This window comes from Lygodium microphyllum, chromosome 6 (assembly GCF_053477565.2).
Source record: "Lygodium microphyllum isolate KBCC chromosome 6, Lygodium_microphyllum_v1.1.10, whole genome shotgun sequence".
Taxonomy (NCBI): domain Eukaryota; kingdom Viridiplantae; phylum Streptophyta; class Polypodiopsida; order Schizaeales; family Lygodiaceae; genus Lygodium; species Lygodium microphyllum.
Window position 1 is genome coordinate 126,624,013 of NC_141140.1, and position 18,996 is coordinate 126,643,008.

General features: G+C 48.0%; 1 protein-coding gene across 5 annotated transcripts in view; it reads right to left on the reverse strand.

Moving 5' to 3' along the window:
* The window catches only part of LOC148035097 (FAD-dependent monooxygenase penM-like), a 224,714-nt gene that overhangs the window by 60,301 nt on the left and 145,417 nt on the right, over positions 1-18,996 (reverse strand). For all 5 annotated transcript variants that reach the window (XR_015691155.1, XM_087680058.1, XM_087680055.1 and 2 more), the window contains 3 exons: positions 11,748-11,879; positions 10,954-11,163; positions 10,783-10,873 (listed from right to left, as the gene is read on the reverse strand). Coding sequence is in view for 4 of the 5 variants with exons in the window: in XM_087680058.1 (XP_087536184.1) it covers positions 10,783-10,873; positions 10,954-11,163; positions 11,748-11,879 (433 nt within the window). In the remaining variant the exon portion in view is untranslated. The remainder of the gene's footprint in view (positions 1-10,782; positions 10,874-10,953; positions 11,164-11,747; positions 11,880-18,996) is intronic.

Genomic DNA, 18,996 nt, shown 5'->3' on the forward strand with positions numbered 1-18,996 from the left:
GCCATGTGGACTGCATTGTATGAGAATCAGTGGGATGTCCTGTGCGCTGTTGAGCACAAGAGTCACGGTGATGACGGTAAAGTTGTGGATTGCCATGGCTTTCGTTTGTTCTATGCAGGAACACAGGCCATGCATTACTCGGGTGAGCTCATGATTCTACATGCCAAATATCAGCCTATTCTTATTAAAAATGATGTTCATGGCCGCTTTTTGGTTGTTGAAATCTTATTCGAAGGGGAAATCCTATGGTTACTTGGCCTCTATGCTCCGAATGATTCGTTATCTCGCTGGGAGCTTTGGCAGACTTTGCAGACTTCCTTCTCACTTGGCAGACGGGGTTTCTTCATGGGGGATTTCAATATGTGTGTTGATTCTTCCCAGTCCACATCGGAACACTCGGTCATGGATGCACCGGAAAGTCGTATGTGGCAAGAGTTGGCTCTTGCTGTTCTTAAGCAAGATCTTTGGTCCTGGCTACACCCGTCTTCTCCAGGCTTTACTTTCCATTCGGCCCAGTATGCCACAACATGGTCGCGGTTGGACCGTATATATATCATGCAGAATGATGATTTTCTGCCTGAGATGCTCGAAATAAAAGTGTTGCAGCAATATGTCTTGTCGGACCATTTCCCTCTGCAGTTCGAGTTGCTTGCACAACCCATTGCCCCTTTCAAGCAATTTCTGGAGAGACTCCCTTTGCGTTTCAACTCATCCTACTTAAAGCATACAATTTTCCAGGGCTATATGCAGCAATTGCTTGACAGATTCTTCTTGGACTTTTCCTCTCAGGGCACTGCGTCATTTGAAAGATTGCTCTCTAATGTGCAGCGGGTTGCTCGGCAATATGGGATCTATCATGCCTCTCTTTGTCAGCGCCGTCGTCAGGCAGTGGAGGACCTGCTGGTTTTGGTTCGCTCCCTGCTGGTAGACACTCCGGATGATGCATTTCTGCTTGCACTGGCCATGCGGGTGGCCGATCTTATTAAAGAATTCCAGTTAAAATCGTTTCAGCAGGCCAAATTGCAACATCTGACAGAGACTTTGCAAGATAGTGCATGTCAGACCCATAAGTTCTTTCGAGCTCTCCACGCCTCTCCTGCTCGAGAGAATATGACCAGACTCCAGGATGCACAAGGCCACCTTATCATGGATCCACAGACTATTGTGCATATGTGCAGGAATTATTTCCGTGACCTTCTCGGTTCCGCTTCTCCACCTTCCGCCCAAATTACTCAGGCCCGTTCGGTTTTTTATGACCTGGTCCGCAATCAGCTTCCGCAGGACATGCAAGCTACTCTGGAGTCAGATATTGGTGAAGCAGAGGTTATGGTGGTCCTGTTACACTTGCCCAAAGATAAAAGTCCGGGTTGGGATGGTCTCACCAATGAGTTCTTTGAAGCTTTCGCTACCCAACTGGCGAAACCATTGCAGGCCTTGTTTCAGCAGGTGTGGGAAACGGGGATCATGCCTCCCTCATGGAAACAAGGACTTATTAAACTGCTTCCAAAAGTTCCTTCGCCATCTAAGTTGACACTGTGGCGCCCCATTTCTTTGATGGGTTCAATGTACAAAATCTTTTCCAAAGTAATGGCGAATCGGCTCCATAAGCATCTCCCTGCCCTTGTGCACCCTCTCCAGTATGGTTTCATTAAGGGCCGAAATATTCTACACAATGTTTTGAATGCCCAATTGGCCATTGATTATGCCCGGCATTCTAATCAGGAGGTGGTACTGATTCAATTGGACCTGGAAAAGGCTTTTGACTATCTGGACTGGTCTTTCGTTGCTGACCTTATGTCTGCTATGGGCTTTGGTGCTCGGATGTCTCGTCTGATCTACACCATTAGTGCTGCGGCGTCTTCGCGAATCATGCTGAACGGAGGTGTTACTGAGCCATTTGTCCTTGCCCGTTCTGTCCGACAGGGGTGCCCTTTGAGCCCTTTATTCTTTGCCCTTGCGACACATCCAGTTCTCTCCATGTTATCACATATGGCCGCCTCCTCCCAGTTGGCCGGACTGTCGCTTCCTACAGGACAACACTTCATTAGCCAATCCCTGGCGGATGATACTTTTATGATTTTGCGTGCGGACAAGGATAACCTTCGAAAAGCATTGGATGTTTGGGGTCTCTTTGGTCAGGCGTCAGGCCTTCGTATCAATGCGCTCAAATCAGCCATTCTAAGCTGCATGGAGTCGGATTTGCAGTCCTTGGACTGGCAGGGTCTAGTTGTCCCTCGAGGTTCCATTGTCAGGCATCTTGGATACCCTTTGGGTGTTGATGTCCCCCCAACGCAGCTTCTGCAGTGGATTTCTCAGAAAATGGTGGCCAAGTTTATGTATTGGAAGTCTCAGGCCTGGCCTTTTCATGTTCGTCTCAAAGTAGCCCAGATCATTATGGTGCCAATGCTCACATATTTCTTGCCATTGTTGCCCTGGACTCCTACGACTCTGAATGCTCTCACTCAGTCTATTCGCTTCATGCTATGGAAGAAGGACTCATTGCATGCAGGTATTTCTTGGATCTCCTGGTCGCATGCGTGCACCCCCAAACTCATGGGTGGCGGAGCTATTTTAGATGCCAAAACTCACATGCAGGCACTTCGTTGGTCCCTTTTCCGCGCCATGTGCTCGAATGATCATCATCCGTGGGTCGCTATCACCCGTTATTTCCTCGAGGGCCATGGGCTTCGGCATGGCAATACCCAACTCCGGAGTTCTTGGTGGCACGTTCTGAATGCTGATTCGCGGTTTTCCAGTTCTTCTTTATCGCTGCTTACTCATTTGGTGTCTTCCTGGAAACATGCCCTCCAAAAGGCTCAGTGGCACCCACCGGAGGATCGCTTGGCTACTAACTCTTTTCAATTGGAATTACTGGCAGTCTTGCGTTTACTTTCGTGGGAAGGTAAACATGAACTTCGACCACAATTCAACCGAATGGCACGTTTGGGCTTGTCTTCAGTTGCGGATGCCACCCTTGCCAGTCGCAATGTGCTTATATTGTTTCGTACTGCTAGGCGGCTTTTCAGGATCCCTCGTGGATACAGGCCTTTATGGGAACAGCTTTTGACGGTGATTCAGAGCAGACAACCCTTTCCTACTCTTGCTTCGGATCATCCGTGGCAGGATTGGGATCTACAAGGCCGGCTGCATTTGAGCAAAGCTTCTGCTAACCAAGTGTATCATCTTCTGATTAAAGATAATGAATGGCTAGTTACTAAAGCGAATGCTTTATGGGGATTGCGCAAATCCCGGTCATGGTGGAGGGCAACTGTGATGGAGGGCTGGGTCAACAAGACACCCTTTAAATACAAAGTCTTTCTTTGGAGAGTGATGATTGGGGGTCTTCCACTTGCTTCGGCTCTTTTCAAGCGACGAATCTCCAATGGCACCTGCTTCTTTTGCACCACTACTATGGAATCCGCCCGCCACCGATTTATTTCTTGCCCCGTCGCTAAGAAAGTCTGGTTATTTTTGTCGGCCGTTTGGCGAGGGGTGGTTGGTATCACACTGCGCCCCTTTGATTGGGTTTTGGGCCAGCCCAAATACCCTACTCCCGCATAACCACATATGAAGCTCATGTATCACTTTCTTCGATACTGGGGCTGTTGGCATAATTGGACCATTCGGAATGCTTTTCTGTTTGACTCCGCCCATAATGTTCAGCGGCATATTGTGAGGCTTAAGGGCCTCTTGTATTGGCAGTTGGCTCTTCTCCATCGTTCTGATTTGCTCTCTACGGAGGACTTCCGTCCTTGGCATATGGCAATTTCCTCCGCATCCTTGCCATGAAATTGTAACTTGTAGTACTTAGCACCTCTTCACATGATGGCTTGGATTGTTGTCATGTATCTTGTAATCAAGTGATCTTGTATTTTTTTCGTAATTAATACAATTACCTTTTACGAAAAAAGAGAGAGAGAGAGAGAGAGAGAGAGAGAGAGAGAGAGAGAGAGAAACACGCCTGAACGAGTGCATGCCTGTTCGCCTGTGGTCCCCTGCTTTACGTCCGCGTGTAGAGCTAAGGCAGTCGAGAGCGAGAGAGAGAGGATCGCCTAGACCTGTGCGCTGCCTGGAGACCCATCTGACGATTGCCGCCTGACGACTTCTTCAGAGAGAAGACAACAGTATGGCTGGCCTGGATATGGATTTTCTAGACCGGATGGTGGCAGCCCTTGGCCTTGATTCCGATAGGGAGGAGCCGGAGGATATGGTGCCGTGCACGGAGGAGATGCCTCCGGGTTCTGAACTGCCGCCTGCGGGCAAACGCTCCAAGCATACTTTTGACGAGCCAATGGGTCCTCAGGAACGTTCCTATGCGCAGGTTGCCTCTGATCCTATGGATTCGCAGGAGATTGACTGGGAGCATTTGCTGGACTTTGCCAATACTCTGTTTGGCGATTATGTCCAACATAATAATGAAACTTTCTCGGACGCGGGAACTGATGATGTGCTGGAAGCCACGGTGGACCCGAAATCAGTCTTGCGGTCCTTTTCGGTGTTTTATGACCGTGCTATTATACTTTTCTTCACTAGTAGGATCCCAGTGCTTTCACATATTCGCCAGTGGATGCACCATTTATTAAAAGGGGAGTGTGTTGAGGAGATCTTCCTTGGACCTCGCGGCTTTTATGAGGTGCTTTTGAAATCGGAATCACATCGAGCTGAGCTCCTGTCCAAGTTGCCATTATTCTTTGATCGCCGCTTGGTCCATGTTGTACCATGGCGCCCTATGGGCGACTTCTAGCGTTTGCTTCAACGAGAATGCCCGGTGTGGGTGGAAGTGGAAAATTATCCGGCGGTCTATTGGCCATTGTTGAAGGATGCGATGGCAGTTGTGGGAACAATGCTGGTTCCCCCAAGCCTCAGGGCTATGAATCGAAACCGTTTATGCATGTTATGGGACACGGCCAGGAAAAGGCCTGCGTGGCTTCGCCTCAATTGTTCTGGCATGCATCCTTTGCATTTTCCAGAGAGAGAGAGAGCAACTTGCAAGTGCCAAGGCCCAGACTCGAATGCCCACGATTGTGTGTGCACTGTGTGTGTGTGAGTTGAGAGAGAGAGAGAGAGAGAGAGAGAGAGAGAGAGAGAGAGAGGCATGTGTGTGCAAAGCCCATGGCTGCCGGCAGCATTCGAGAAATGAGCATACGCAGGCTGCAGCGATTTTCAAATCGGGGCTCTCGTTTTTCAGGTGGAGGCTCCCGGCTAAAAAACGTAGGGCAAAATTGCCTAAAAATGCCTGAAAAGAATGCGTTGAAAAGTAAAAAAAAAGTAGGCGGGCCAGAAACGACGTTTTTGCGTAGCAGAAATGGTACGCTGTTTTTGAGGGCCAAAAACAACGTTTCGTGCAACTATGCCAGCCAATAAGACTACCTATGATCTCCCATACCTCCGAGCGGTCTGCTGTGGGCTCTAGTACCTGGCGGATGGGTAGAGCCTCCAAACTGATCACTGCGCATGACTCTGCCTCGATAATGAATATTGTGTCCAACATGCCGGCCTCATATAGAAGGTGATGGCCTTGGCCGATTGCCTGCCAGCAGAAAGCTCCCCATGAGATACATCCAAGGCTGGGTGATATATGATGAAGGATGCGGCATGCTCCTCTCCACACAAACTGTGCCTCCTCACACGACTAAAGGCAATGCTTTGGGGTTTCCAAAGGCTGCTGTGTGCAGCGCTTGCAACCTCCCTTCTTTTGCATCTGGGCAAGCCAACTTCCCACTGCCAAGCCTCCATGTCCCACCAGCCACCATAAGAAGTACGACACCCTCCTTGGCCTCCAGCTATCCCATAGGCAGTGCCAGAAGGTCCATCGGAAAGGCTCCGTGATGCTGTGCTCCACCTAGTGCCTGCTGCGTGATGGTGCACAATCCATATCCTCCTGCATCAGTACGTGTCTGCCAATCCTAGCAGTGTACTCTAGGAATTTGGGTGGCTTCTTGGCAACTGCAGTGGCCGGCCATAGCCACTCTCCTAGATTCCACTCCAGCTCATCAAGTGGTTTGCCCTCCCACATCCAAAGGCACCACTCCTTGAGCTCCATCCAGAAAACATAGGGGTCCAGTTGCCATGTCTTCCCCTGAAGGCCTACCACCCGAATCCTCCTCCACGAAAGGGTGGCTATCCCCTCATCCTACTGCCCTCTATCAAGGGCTAGACGCCTCCCCTTTTGAACGGTGAAGAAAGTCCCCTGTGGGGCACCGCCCAATCTACCTACCACCTGTAAGGGGATGCCTGCTGGTGAAAACCTAGCGGCCCATACCTCCCCGGGCTCTATAAGCTCTTATATCGGGGGAGCAAGCCACTCTAGAGGTATTGCTGCATCTATCTCCTTTCTCCTCAACTCCACTGCTCTTTGGCAGCTTGATACTCGTTGCAACACCTCGTCCGCCATCTTGTACACTTCATGCCACGTCCTGATGGTTTGAGCTGGGCCGGTCTTCCAACCAGCCCACTAGATGTGGGGGCGCTTGCCAATCTGTGCCCCTTTATGATATTTGACATGGGGGTTCCAGATCATTGGCTAACGGTCTATCTCCTTGTGGTAGCCTGGGGGGCTTTGGATTAGGGCCTTACAGAGGCCCTGCCACACGCGGAGTAAGCTGCGTAGGAAAGGTAATTTGGGGGGGTGGTCTGGGCTGACGTGAAGATCCATCTTAGGGATGGCCTCCACTCACCGCCAAGCCTCGGTCTACAGTCTTGAAGACCCTCCTGCAATAAGACCTTCTAGGTCTGCCCGCCTGGTGTGAGGCCGCACACAACTAGCTTGCCCAAGAGGGCCTTACTCTGATACTCTGGGTCTATGATCCCAAGCCCTTCCTTTGATCGATGCCGTATGATGGTCGCCCACACCACCTTGGCCTTGGAATCCCTGGAGCTATCTGACCCTAACCAAAAGGAAGTTCCGCACTAGGCGGCAAAGCTGCAGTATGCAGGCCGAGGAGAAGCACCAACACGAGGCGATGTACCAAGCAGTCCCTAGGAGCACTTGGTTAACTACCAGGGCTCGGATGGCTAGTGAGAGGCGAGCCGTGCTCCAGTAGGTCAGTTTTCTCGCCAAATAGAATCAAGGACAAGAAGAAACTGCTGGGCAGGAGTGATGTCGAGTCCCACCTGGAACCCTAGGTACCAGACGGTCTGCCCTCTGCTTACCCATCTAAATCCCAGGTGGATACCCCACTTCGTGCTAGCGTCCGGGTCTGTGAGGAAACCAACCGACTTCCGCCAGTTAATTTTCACTCCCACTGCAGAACAGAACACGTCAAGAGCCAGCCTCACTCTCTCCAGCATCAACTCATTGTCCTCTATGAAGAGAGCTGTATCATTTGCATACTCTGAGTCTAACAACTCAGTCTCCTCTCTCACTGGAAGCCGGAGGCCGCGTAATCCGCTCACACGTGACCTGAGGAAGTGGGACATCGCCTCTGCAAAGAGTAGAAATAGGTATGGGGCTAGGGCAAAGAGTAGAAATAGGTATGGGGCTAGGGGGTCTTTCGGCAAGCCTATGAGAACCCTGCTAGTGGCCGATCTGTAAAGTGCGGAGACCCTGCCAATCCAAACCTGGGGGAAACCCAACCTCACCATTGTGCCCTCTAGGAAATCCTAGTCCACCTTGCATAAGCTTTCTCGAAATCCAAGAGTAGTACGGCTAGTCTTTGCCCACTATGCTGAGCCCACTCTGTCGCCTCAAAGAAGGTGAATACATTGTCTAGGGTGCTCCTATCTTGGACAAAGCCTGTCTGTGTATCATGGATGATGTCTGGAAGCACGGGGCGTAGTCGCTTACCAATCATCTTTGCCAGTGCCTTATAGGCCACTGACAATAAGGTGATCGGTCTCCACTGGGAAAGCTCCAACTGGTCTCCCCCTTTGGGGAGAAGACTGATAAGGCTTGCCGAAAGACTCCCTGGCATCTGTCCTGAAGTGAAAATCTCCTAGAAGGCCATCAGTAGGGGGTTCTTCACCACTTCCCAGTAGGTAGTGAAAAAGGCCTTAGAGAGGCCACCCTCTCCCTGGCATTTCTGTCCATCCTGTGTATGGAAAACCTCCTCTAGTTCCTTCTCTGTGAAGGGGGCTAGGAGGGAGCGTCCCATCTCCTTTGTGAGGAGGGACGGGATGTGATCCAAGACCTGTTGTCTACATCTCTGCCCTCTAGTTGAGGCTGTCTTTTGTTGGAAAAGGCGCGTGTAATAATTGGTGGCAATCTCCATCACCTCGTCTGGGCTAGAACGAGTCCTCCCATACTGATCCCAAAGGCTGCGTATCTACTCTCTTGTGGTGCGAGGCTGGTGCACCTGGAAGAACTCCTTGCACATTGTGTTCCCCTTCCATACCCAGAAGGCTACTGAGGTGCGGAAAGAGAACTCCGAGCGCCTGTCCTCTAGGCCAGCCATGGCTGCTCGCATGCGCACCTCCTGTGGGTGGAGGGTAGGATCCCCTGGTGTCCCTTGTAATAATCTTTGCATGGCTACAAGGTCCCGCCGGAGTGCTCTCTCCTCCTCCCAGCTCTGTTGCCTGGCATTTATGGCTGCCTCTTGGCAGATTCTGCTCGACTCGGCTAGGACCCCTGAAACCTCCTCTGCAATCCGGTCCCTCCTGCCCCACTCTCTAGTCCAAATTTGCTCTATCTGCCTCGTCACCTCCTCCCTCCTATAGATCGAGTTAGGGATCTGACAAGATCGTGTGTCTAGGGCGGATGCTAGGGGATCAAGTGTCAGGAGAACCGCGGACAACGTAGTGCTTGCCAACTGCTTAATCTGGCCTCCACGAGAGCCTCCCCACTCTCCCACATAAAACCTGTCCAACCGCTCCAGCAAGACTCCACCTAGCCGCCTGTATCCCCAAGAGAAGTCTAGTGCCCTTTCCTCCTGTGGAAGGCAGGGTCTCTCCAAGCATCGCGTACTCCTACTGCTAGTAGAAAGACCTTCCATGCCTCTTGCTCCTCCCCAACCATACCCTGGTAGTTTCTCCCTCTGCCCAACTGGTCCCCCAAATTCTCCAGGTTGTTGAAGTCTCCTCCAAGGATCCAGGAGTCCACCTCTGGGAGTCCATCTGTGATCTCCACCTAGAACTTGATGCATGCCCTAACCTCCGTAGGGGCATAGACATTGAGGACTCCAAGACATGAGTCTCCAATATCCAGTCTGATCCATAGAACCCTCCTTGCCACTATCGTCCCGTGGTCTTGTACACAGGCGGTGAGATTTGGGCCAATAGAGGTGTATATGTCTCCAGTCCTGCCGTGGGCACCTATGGCATGCTCCCAATAAGTGTGCGAGCTGCTTGGGAGTACCTTCCCAACCCACTGAGCTTGGGTGGGAGTGAGCTTGTGCTCCTGTAGAAGTAAGATGTCGATCCGCCGTCCGGCAAGGGCAAGCTGCAACTCTTGCCGAACAATGAATTTCTTGGAACCACGTGTCCCATTATAGTGGAGACTATTCACATTCCAGGATGCAGGGTGTAGGATTATGGGGAAACCCGTGACTGACCGAACAGGCATCTGTTTGGTGTTGAGGCTGCTAATGAAGAGGAAGAACTATGGGGCATACAAGTACGTTTTGCCGCCGGACTGGACGGTGAATTCCAGTCCGCCATGGTGGCACTCAGCCGGACCATAGGGGTGATAGATGCTCCAGGTGGTACTATCAATGCATCTATCAGCCAAGCTGAGAGTTGTGACTCTGTACACTGGTAGAAATGGGCCGCTTGTGCTAGGGGCCACTCGATCACATCCCGCGGAGCTCTCCACTGTTGAGGGGCTCGAAAAATAATGCTCAAGTGTGGGACCTCGGCACCAGCCCACCAGTTGATGTCCATCATGCAACCAGGCCATTCAGTAGTTCCAATCAAGATTGTATCAGCAAGCCAAGTTACAAATCTCAACTGAAAAATTGCGAGATGCTTTATATCAGTCACATAAATTTTTTCGAGGCTTACATGCCTCTCTTGCTCTCAATTGAGATCTAGGAGTCAGGATCGGCGAAGCTAAGCTGGTTGATCAATCCATATCCCTCTGGTAGATGCAGGCTGAGGTTGTGCTGCAGCCTCCTTAGTATTTCCCCTGGAAAAAAGACCAAGACTGCTTTGAAGCTGCCTCGGTATTCCTCGTGAAGATATCTGTAAGCTGCCTTTGTATAGGCCCTCAGTGTATTGGTGCTCTATCCCTGAGGTAAATCTCTCTAAGTCTCCGTATCTCCAGGAGAAAGAGGCTGAGACATCTTTGATTAGTGTAATCTATGACTATTGACAGCGGTCTAAACCATCCATGAACAAGCAGTGAAAGCACCCTGGAATATCATAATTTGCCGAACAAAGAAGATGTGGTACCCCCCTGCTTCTGGCTTTCATAGACAAATCTGGCATATGTGCTCCGTTAAAGAGTTTTCATTACTCCTTTTTAAGTTATACATATTAGGAAAACTTTTAAACATGTATAATGGCTTTCTCTCTGGCAGGTTATTATTGCGATCATCAGTTGTGAATCAACTCAAAAGCGAGGGATCTTTGATAGAGAAATCTCTAAACTATGATCAAGATAAGCATCCTTAGGTGCTATGAGCTCTTCTATAAGTATCAAAAGAGGAAACTTCATATCCTGGTGACCTAACCAGGCAGTCAAGTAAACTAAACAATTTGTTAGGGGCTACACAAATCCAGACCAGCCCTTCAGATAAACTGAGGTCAACTCGGTCCATGAAATTAGATATTGGTGTCATTGTTTTGTGTGAGAAAGCAGAATCTGAACTGAGTCATTGCAGCCATGAAAGTGACGAAATACAGAACCTCCAAGAAGAACAGTCCTTCCTTTTGACCAAGTTGATAGAACAGGCATGTCTAGCACTCTCCGTTCCAAAATAAGGTCTGGATCTGTAGCCTGTCAAACCAGACAAGGAATAACTGTGCTTCCAGGCAACATTTGGAGCTTGGAAATAACCTGTAATCAAAGACACTTACCTGGATAATTGATATGGCAAGGCTAAATCCCTCAAAATAGTGAAGTAGCCTTTCTTTGGATTCTTCTTTTGTTTTAGAGCGGATTTTTGAACTTCCTTCACAATAATCATCTTCAACACTCAGAGCCCAATAAAGCTTGCCTTGAACTCCATTCACAATAAAAATAGTTCTTCCATTGAATAGTGATGACAATGTTCCAGTGATCAAACCCTGAAACACAAGTTTCTGAGATTGAAGTACGAGTAATAATTTTACAAAAAAGGAACTTGAAATTTCAAAATGAGACCCAACCAAGCACCAATTCAACAGTACAAATCCATGCATTTCAGAGAGTTTCATAGAATGCTGAATTCTAGCTCAAACAGTCTACTCCAAGACAAACATACAATGATGTTTCTTTGGCGTTCTTACTCAGACAACCCAATAATAATGCTCCTTTGGTGAAAGTCAGTACATTCTATCATGTGTCAGTTTTAATGTGTGCCTGCCTCTGATCCACATGTGGAGACTGCATGCACGATTGCCACCAGTAAAAACTCCGTTGTCCTAATCTGACACTGGACCACACTGAAGAACCAATGAAAAGTTTCTGCACGTTTGCCACAGTAATGACTGAAATCATTCTAACCATGGCACCAAACTAGACCTGAATATCCAATGCTCTGTAAAAAATTTAGCTGCTACATTTTCTCGGCATTACTAATAAATGAAGGGCATGCTATTTACTGATACTTACATACATATAAGCCAATTATAAATTACACGACCCTTGTTGAAAAGGATGCAAAAAGCACCTCATGTGAACAGAGGTGGCTGTCAATAACAGCTCGCCACATGGTTCGTCCATTGTCTCGTGGTGTTGTGTGACCAAACAATGTTGTTCTTACAGTGGAGCGGATTCCATCTGCACCAATCACCAAAGGTGCCTGCCACCATTACGCACAAGAGCATAATCAGCCAATGAAAGGATCAAGCTTCCAAAACATAAACAATTAATATGTTGAGACACCTTTCAATTAAAAGCCACATGACATCCTTTTCTATGCATCATAAAGGGCTTTTACACACAAAGCACAGTCGAGTAAAACATGAGTTGCAACCACAATGGCAATGTATCTGCTGTCCCTGCCACCAAATCTGATGCCCTGCTTTTCTCAACACTGTTTCTCCTGTATCCCCTTGTCTCAGCTTTCCATCTACCTTCCCTTGTTATAACCTATATAGCTTGTTTCTGTCCACTTTTCTCATACCTGCAACAGTTTGACACTCTGCTCTTTTCTGCCAGTTACTAACCTGGTTCCTCATTTCCTTCCCCTACAGTCACTTTCTGAAGGGAACACATGCCCAGTTGGTGGTTTAGGATGAATGAACGAAGGCTGCTTCAAGCACCCACAGTTTGTACCAGTGTTCAAACTTGTTTCTCACTTAATGGACACCATCAGCTCACTCCATACTGCCTGCTTCTACAACACAGTGAGATGTGATCAACACCTTGGCTCCTACATTCCATATCATGGTTCAAGGGGTGAACATTACTCCCCTCCTATGCCTTCGAGCCAGCAAGGGGGGTCATAGGTCACCCTCTAACTGAAGCCAAGCATCAGTGTCGCAATCATCTTTCATTCTTGTCTTCAACCACAAAGAATAGATACTCAAAGGGAGCCTTCTACTTTGTGTTCACAGTCCAGTGCTCTCTGGGTGCTGTCAGCCTGTTTGGAGGTTCCCCATGCTGTCACCAGCTGTTGGACATCATCAGATCAGCTACCTTTACTGTTTCAGCCTGCAGTTGACCATCCAGCCTGCCATGTCGCACTCAAGCTGCTGCATTTGCATCAGGTGGAGTGCATTTTAATCACCCTTAGCTCTAGTCTATTGCATCTACTTCACTTCTTAATGATACTGCTGTACTTGGGATCTGTACACGGAGGACAACACTCTCCGGCACTCTCCCTCAGCCCAGTCCCACGAGAGTCCGTGGTTGTTGGACAGCTTTGCTCCTTGAGCTCTCACATTTGTACAAAACCTTCATTCATTCATTTATCAGAACCATCTTTTCCTAATTTTTTCATTTTGCAATTTTGTCTAGGTCCACTGTGTTTTACTTGTGCTCATACACTGTGTTTACTTGTGCTCGTCCACTGTGTTTTACTTGTGCTCATACACTGCTTTATTTGCAATTTTGTCTAGGTCCACTGTGTTTTACTTGTGCTCGTCCACTGTGTTTTACTTGTGGAATCCTCAACATCTACGCATTGACACAGGTCAAAGCAGGCCTGTTTCTTAGTTAGATGTGGCGACTTCAACAATCTAGAGAGCTTAAAGGACAGGCAAGGAAGAGGCACAGACTTACATATTGCTGCATATGGAGAACAGGAGGCCTTCCTTTTTGCAATTGGTGTTAAAGATGTTTGGAGAAATCTAACTTCCCCTGCTTGACTTCTATTGGGCCTAAAGGCAATTGGGAGGTAGCCTCTTGGAGTGCCTTGATGTTGGTGGAGATGGACAATAGCTCAGCTTGGGAGAGTGTGCAGAGAGCAGAGGGAGAGAGAGTGTGTATGGTCATTGCTCGGACACTTGATTGATAGCAAAAGTAAGGTACCAAAGTACAAAGTACAACCCTTGGACTTTAGGGTTGTGTAAGTGGCTTAAAGTGCGTTCACACACAAAAGAGTGTAATGTGAGGTAAGTGACTGAACTGTGTAACATAAATACACAAATGAAGAATAATGTGACTGGGAGGAAAAAGCTCTCTTATGGAGAGTAAAAAGTGCCCCAGTGTCCTATGTGCAAAACACCAACACTCCTCTATGAGCGTAGGTGTGAGTAAAACCCAACAAACCCCCCTGAAGTGAAAAGTGATCAGCATACAACCAAAGGAGATCAAATTTAAAGCATTGTGAAATGCTTCAAATTTGTCAGGAGCAAGAGATTTGGTGAAGATGTCTGCCACATTGTTGTTGGTAGAATAGTAGACCAGGTTGATATCCTCTGCATGTAGCCTCTCCTTGACAAAGTGATAATGTATCTCAATGTGTTTCATGTTTGTATGAAACATTGGGTTCCGTGCCACTACAATGGCACTTTAACTGTCAGTAAACAAAGGAGTAGGCTCCGTGACATACATCAAGATCAGTTGACAAACATCTCAACCATACACATTCAACTGTAGTAGTGAAAGCTGCCTTATATTCATCTTCATAAGATGATGTGGCAACAGTGGATTGTTTCTTGCTAAGCTAAGAAATGCAAGAAGAGCCAAGAAAGAAACAATTTCCACTTGCAGAATGAGGAGAATCAAAATTTCCAGCCCAATCTGAATCATTGTAAGCATGTAACTGCAGCGTCTTCCCCCCCCCCCACCGGCATAAAGCAATCCAAGAGTCCTAGAGCCCTATAAGCAATGGAAAACACGCTTCACAGCTTGCCAATGTGACATGCATGGGCTGTGTATATATTTGCTTAAGGCTGAAATCACAAACTGAATATCTAGCCTTGTGTTGCATGAATAAATGAGACATCCAACTACTTCGATTGTTTCTTGCTAAGCTAAGAAATGCAAGAAGAGCTAAGAAAGAAACAATTTCCACTTGTAGAATGACGAGAATCAAAATTTCCAGCCCAATCTGAATCATTGTAAGCATGTAACTGTAGCGCCCCCCCGCCATAAAGCAAGCCCTATAAGTAACGGAAAACACGCTTCACAGCTTGCCAATGTGACATGCATGGGCTGTGTATATATTTCCTTAAGGTTGAAATCACAAACTGAATATCTAGCCTTGTGTTACATGAATAAATGAGACATCCAACTGCTGGAGCATATGCATAAATGCCAAACATATCATTGTCATCATGCAAAGACAACTTAAGTCTAGTTTCCATCAATGCGCTTACTGGCTTGCAATCCTGGAAGCCAAATCTCTCAAAGAGTTTATCAATATATTTGGAATATGACAATCCAATGCCTCTAGCATCATGAATAAATTGAAAGCCCAAATAGTAATGCAAAGGCCCCAAATTTGACATATCAAAAGTTCACTGCAAATTTTTCTTAAATACTAAAATTTGACTAGTATGTGTTCCTGTGAGCAGGAGATCATCCACATAAGGACAAATAACCAGCAAGGATCCCCCCTCTTTGCATACATAAAGAGTAGATTCTGATGGGCTGTTAATGAACCCTTGACTGAGTAAGAAGGCATCAATTTTGGCATACCAAGCTCGTGGAGCTTGCTTCAAACCATACAAAGCCTTTTTTAGCTTGCATACCAAGTATTCGGATCCTTCAATTGCAAAACCCATGGGCTGCTGAACATAGACTTTTTCTTGAAGTTCCCCATGTAAAAATCCAATTTTAATGTCTAGCTAGTGCACAATCCAACCATAATGGGCATCCAATGCAACCATACACTTGATGGTGGTCATACGGGATGCAGGAGCAAACGTCTTCTCAAAATCAATGCCTTTCTTTTACGCATAGCCTTTCACCACAAGCTTGGCCTTGTACTTATCAATGGATCCATCCGCTTTTCATTTTAGTTTATAGACCCATTTAGTACCAATGACTTTCTTTCCAATAGGTAATGTAACTAAATCCCATTTTTGATTCTTTATGATCAGCTTGCATTGCTTCCATCTAATGCACACTCTGTTGTGCATCATCAAAATAATCAGGCTCATCATCATCAAGTGTGTTTTTTGACATAACAAACTCCATAGCATTAGCATGAATATGCAAACGTGTTTGTCTTCGAATACAACCAACAAGAGGAGCATCCAAATGACTCTCTTGTAGAGTCTGCAGTATCATCTAAGGATATGCCTAGCTTCCTGATTATATACATGCTCTTGATAAACCTCATGTTTAACATCTTTCTGAATATTCAGATCAGCCATAGGCTGAATTTCTGAAATATTTAGTGGGGCAGCTGGCTAAACATTTTGTTCATTTAATGAAGCTCCAGTGATACAAAGAAATAGGCAGCAGCCCTTCAAAAACCTCTTTTGTAGCCTAATATGTGTCATAAACAACAAGAGATAATTCTGATTTTTCATTAAAAATCACATCTCTATTGACAAAAACTTTCTTGGAAATAGGATCATATAATCTGTACCCTTTGCTTTCACTATTGTACCCCACAAATATGCACTCCACAGCCTTATTGTCTAACTTTTTTCTTAATACTCTCAGAATATGAGCACATGCAAGACACCCAAAAGTATGAAAGTGATCAACTGAAGGTTTACGACTGTTCCAAGCCTCAAAAGGCGTTATATTTTACAATGCCCTGGTAGGACACCTATTCTAAACGTGATAATCACACATAACTGCTTCCATCCAAAATCCATGTGGCAATTTTTTAGCTTTCAATGTACATCTGAAAGTGCAATTTGCTACGTGGCCATTGCCTTAAAAGCAACATTACGAGGAAAGGAATACCGATGCATTTTTCCCAAAATACATTCCTCACAAATGTGCTCAAGAGGTCTCTCCAAGAGAGGTAAGTCTTCTGATGTATGAGCACACTGCATAAGTATCAAACTGCCATAGTTCACATGCCCCATACGAGCATGCCATAACTTTGCCTGTGATAGACTCCTGCCGTCGCATCACGTCTGCTATCTTGTCCCCCCCCCTGCCAATCCGCCTGCCCCCTCGCCATCGCCATCGCTATCACCTGATCCCCCATCACTAGTGCCATCCCCTGTCCCCATCACCGGCGCATTCTCAGTAGGGACGCGCAATGGAAACCTCTAGTCAGACACCGGCGCATTCTGCGAGCGCCCCCCAGTCAAACACCTTGCGCATCGTCCTCTCTGAGGAACAGCTCTTAGCCGTCCATGCCACAGAGCTCGAGTTGAAAGAAACAATGATCTTTGGTCAGGTCGTCGGACAATCCCCATCAAGGGCCCAGTTGCGGGATTGGCTCCACTCCACGTTGCGCATTGGCATAGCGCAGATTGCAGAGGCAGTCTTCATGGGTCAAGGGATCTTCATGGTTCAACTCACCTCTGCGGACGTAGCTTGTGAGTTAGTGGAGAGCTCGCCCTATGCCTCTACGGGTCATTTACATGGTTCCTTGGTATAGCGGCTTCACAGTGGAGACATTTGCACTTCAATAACAGATTTCTTAGACATCCAGTTACCTTATTTTCCCCGGACTGGCAATAGAATGTTGCTAGTTAGTGGAGGACTTTGGACGGCTCTTCGGCACAGTTCTCCCTGCCTCCTTCGCGGATGTAGTGATAGCTACAAGAGTCTCAAAGGTACGAGTGGCCATGAAAGACACAGAGTATACCAAAGTTCTTGGAGATTGAGGCAGGAGGTCACTCCTTTAGGAAGTAAGTCATTGTGACTGGGCAACCAAGGCAGTGCCTGCTCTGCCATGACTTTGGGCATCATGCAGCAGATTGCATGCGTTTCGGAGCCAAGGTGGCTCCGCTAACAAGCCCGCAGGTGGACGCAAATGGCTTCATAAAGGTCTAGAGACGACAGAGAGGGAGATGGCAAGGGGGGCCGCAGTAGCCAGCTCCTCAGACGTAGCCTCGACAGCAGGGAGTAGAAGAGCGAGCGACGCCCCCTTGGCAGAGTACTTAGCAACCCCCCCACCAGGCAGGACCGCAACCCCCCCCCCCCCCCCCCCCCCAAACACCCGCCACGTACCTTCGTCAATCCCACCATCCCTTGATCCTCTCCCCTCCACCACCTCCCCTGCCGAGCACCCCCTGTTCAGGTGATCCCCCCAAGACCCACTCCCCCTCCTCCCACAGGAGATGATGAGCCATACACGCCTACATCCTCCTCGCACTAGAAGTCTTTCCCCGCCCACACAGCCACCAGCTCATCTGCCTCGGCCGCCCGTCACACTTTTCCAAGACAGGCACAGCTGTTGCCATAAGAGTTCTTCCGCAGTGGCCCATGGTCCTACTTGAGAGTTGCAGAGCGCAGAGAGTTCCCACTATCTCTAGAGGTGGGGACCTTCATGGTTCATAAGTCAAGAAGGGGCAAGGTCCATCTACTAGCACCACTGGATGGACCAAACTACACTTTTTTCCTTGAGTCCTCTCACTCAGGGGATTGGACGACGACACAGATAGAGAAGTTAAAGAGTCAGGTGGCGGACCATATCTCCCAGTGGATGGGAGAAGGACTAGCACTGTTTGCACAGTAGTGGCTTGATTGCATGATGGACATTAACTGGTGGGCTAGTGCCAAGTTCCCACACTTGAGTATTATCTTTTGAGGTCCTCCATAGTGGAGAGCTCCGAGGGATGTGATCGAGTGGCCCCTAGCACAGACGGCCCATTTCTACCAGTGTATAGAGTCACGACTCTCAGCATGGCTGATAGATGCATTGATAGTACCACATGGAGCATCTATCATCCCTATGGTCCCTGGCCGAGGGCCACCATGGGGGATTGGAGTTTGCCATCTCCAGACCTGCAGCAAAGTATACTTGCATGCCCCATAGTTTTTCCTCCTCATCAGTAGCCTCCGCACTGAACAAATGCTTGTTCAGTTAGTCACAGGTTTTCCCATGAGCTTACACCTTGCATCCTGGAATGTGAATAGTCTTCACTATAGTGGGGCACGTGGTTCCCAGAAGTTGATTGTTTGGCAGGAGCTGCAGCCTGCCCTTGCCGGAAGATCGACATCTTACTTCTATAAGAGCACAAGCTCACTCCCACCTAGGCCTAGTGGCTAGGGAAGGTACTCCCCGGCAGCTCGCACACTTACTGGGAGCATGCCATAGGTGGCCACGGTAGGAGTAGAGCTCTATTGGCCCAAGTCTCACCGCCTGTGTGTGAGACCACGAGATGATAGTGGCAAGGAGGGTTCTATGGATCAGATTGGATATTGGGGACTTGTGCCCTGGAGTCCTCAATGTCTATGCCCCTACGGAGGTTAGGGCACGTAGCAGGTTCTGGGTAGAGATCGGGGAGGGACTTCCAGAGAGGTGGACTCCTGGATCGTTGGAGGAGACTTCAACAACCTTGAGGCTTTGGAGAACCAGTAGGGCAGAGGCAGAAACTACCAAGGCATGA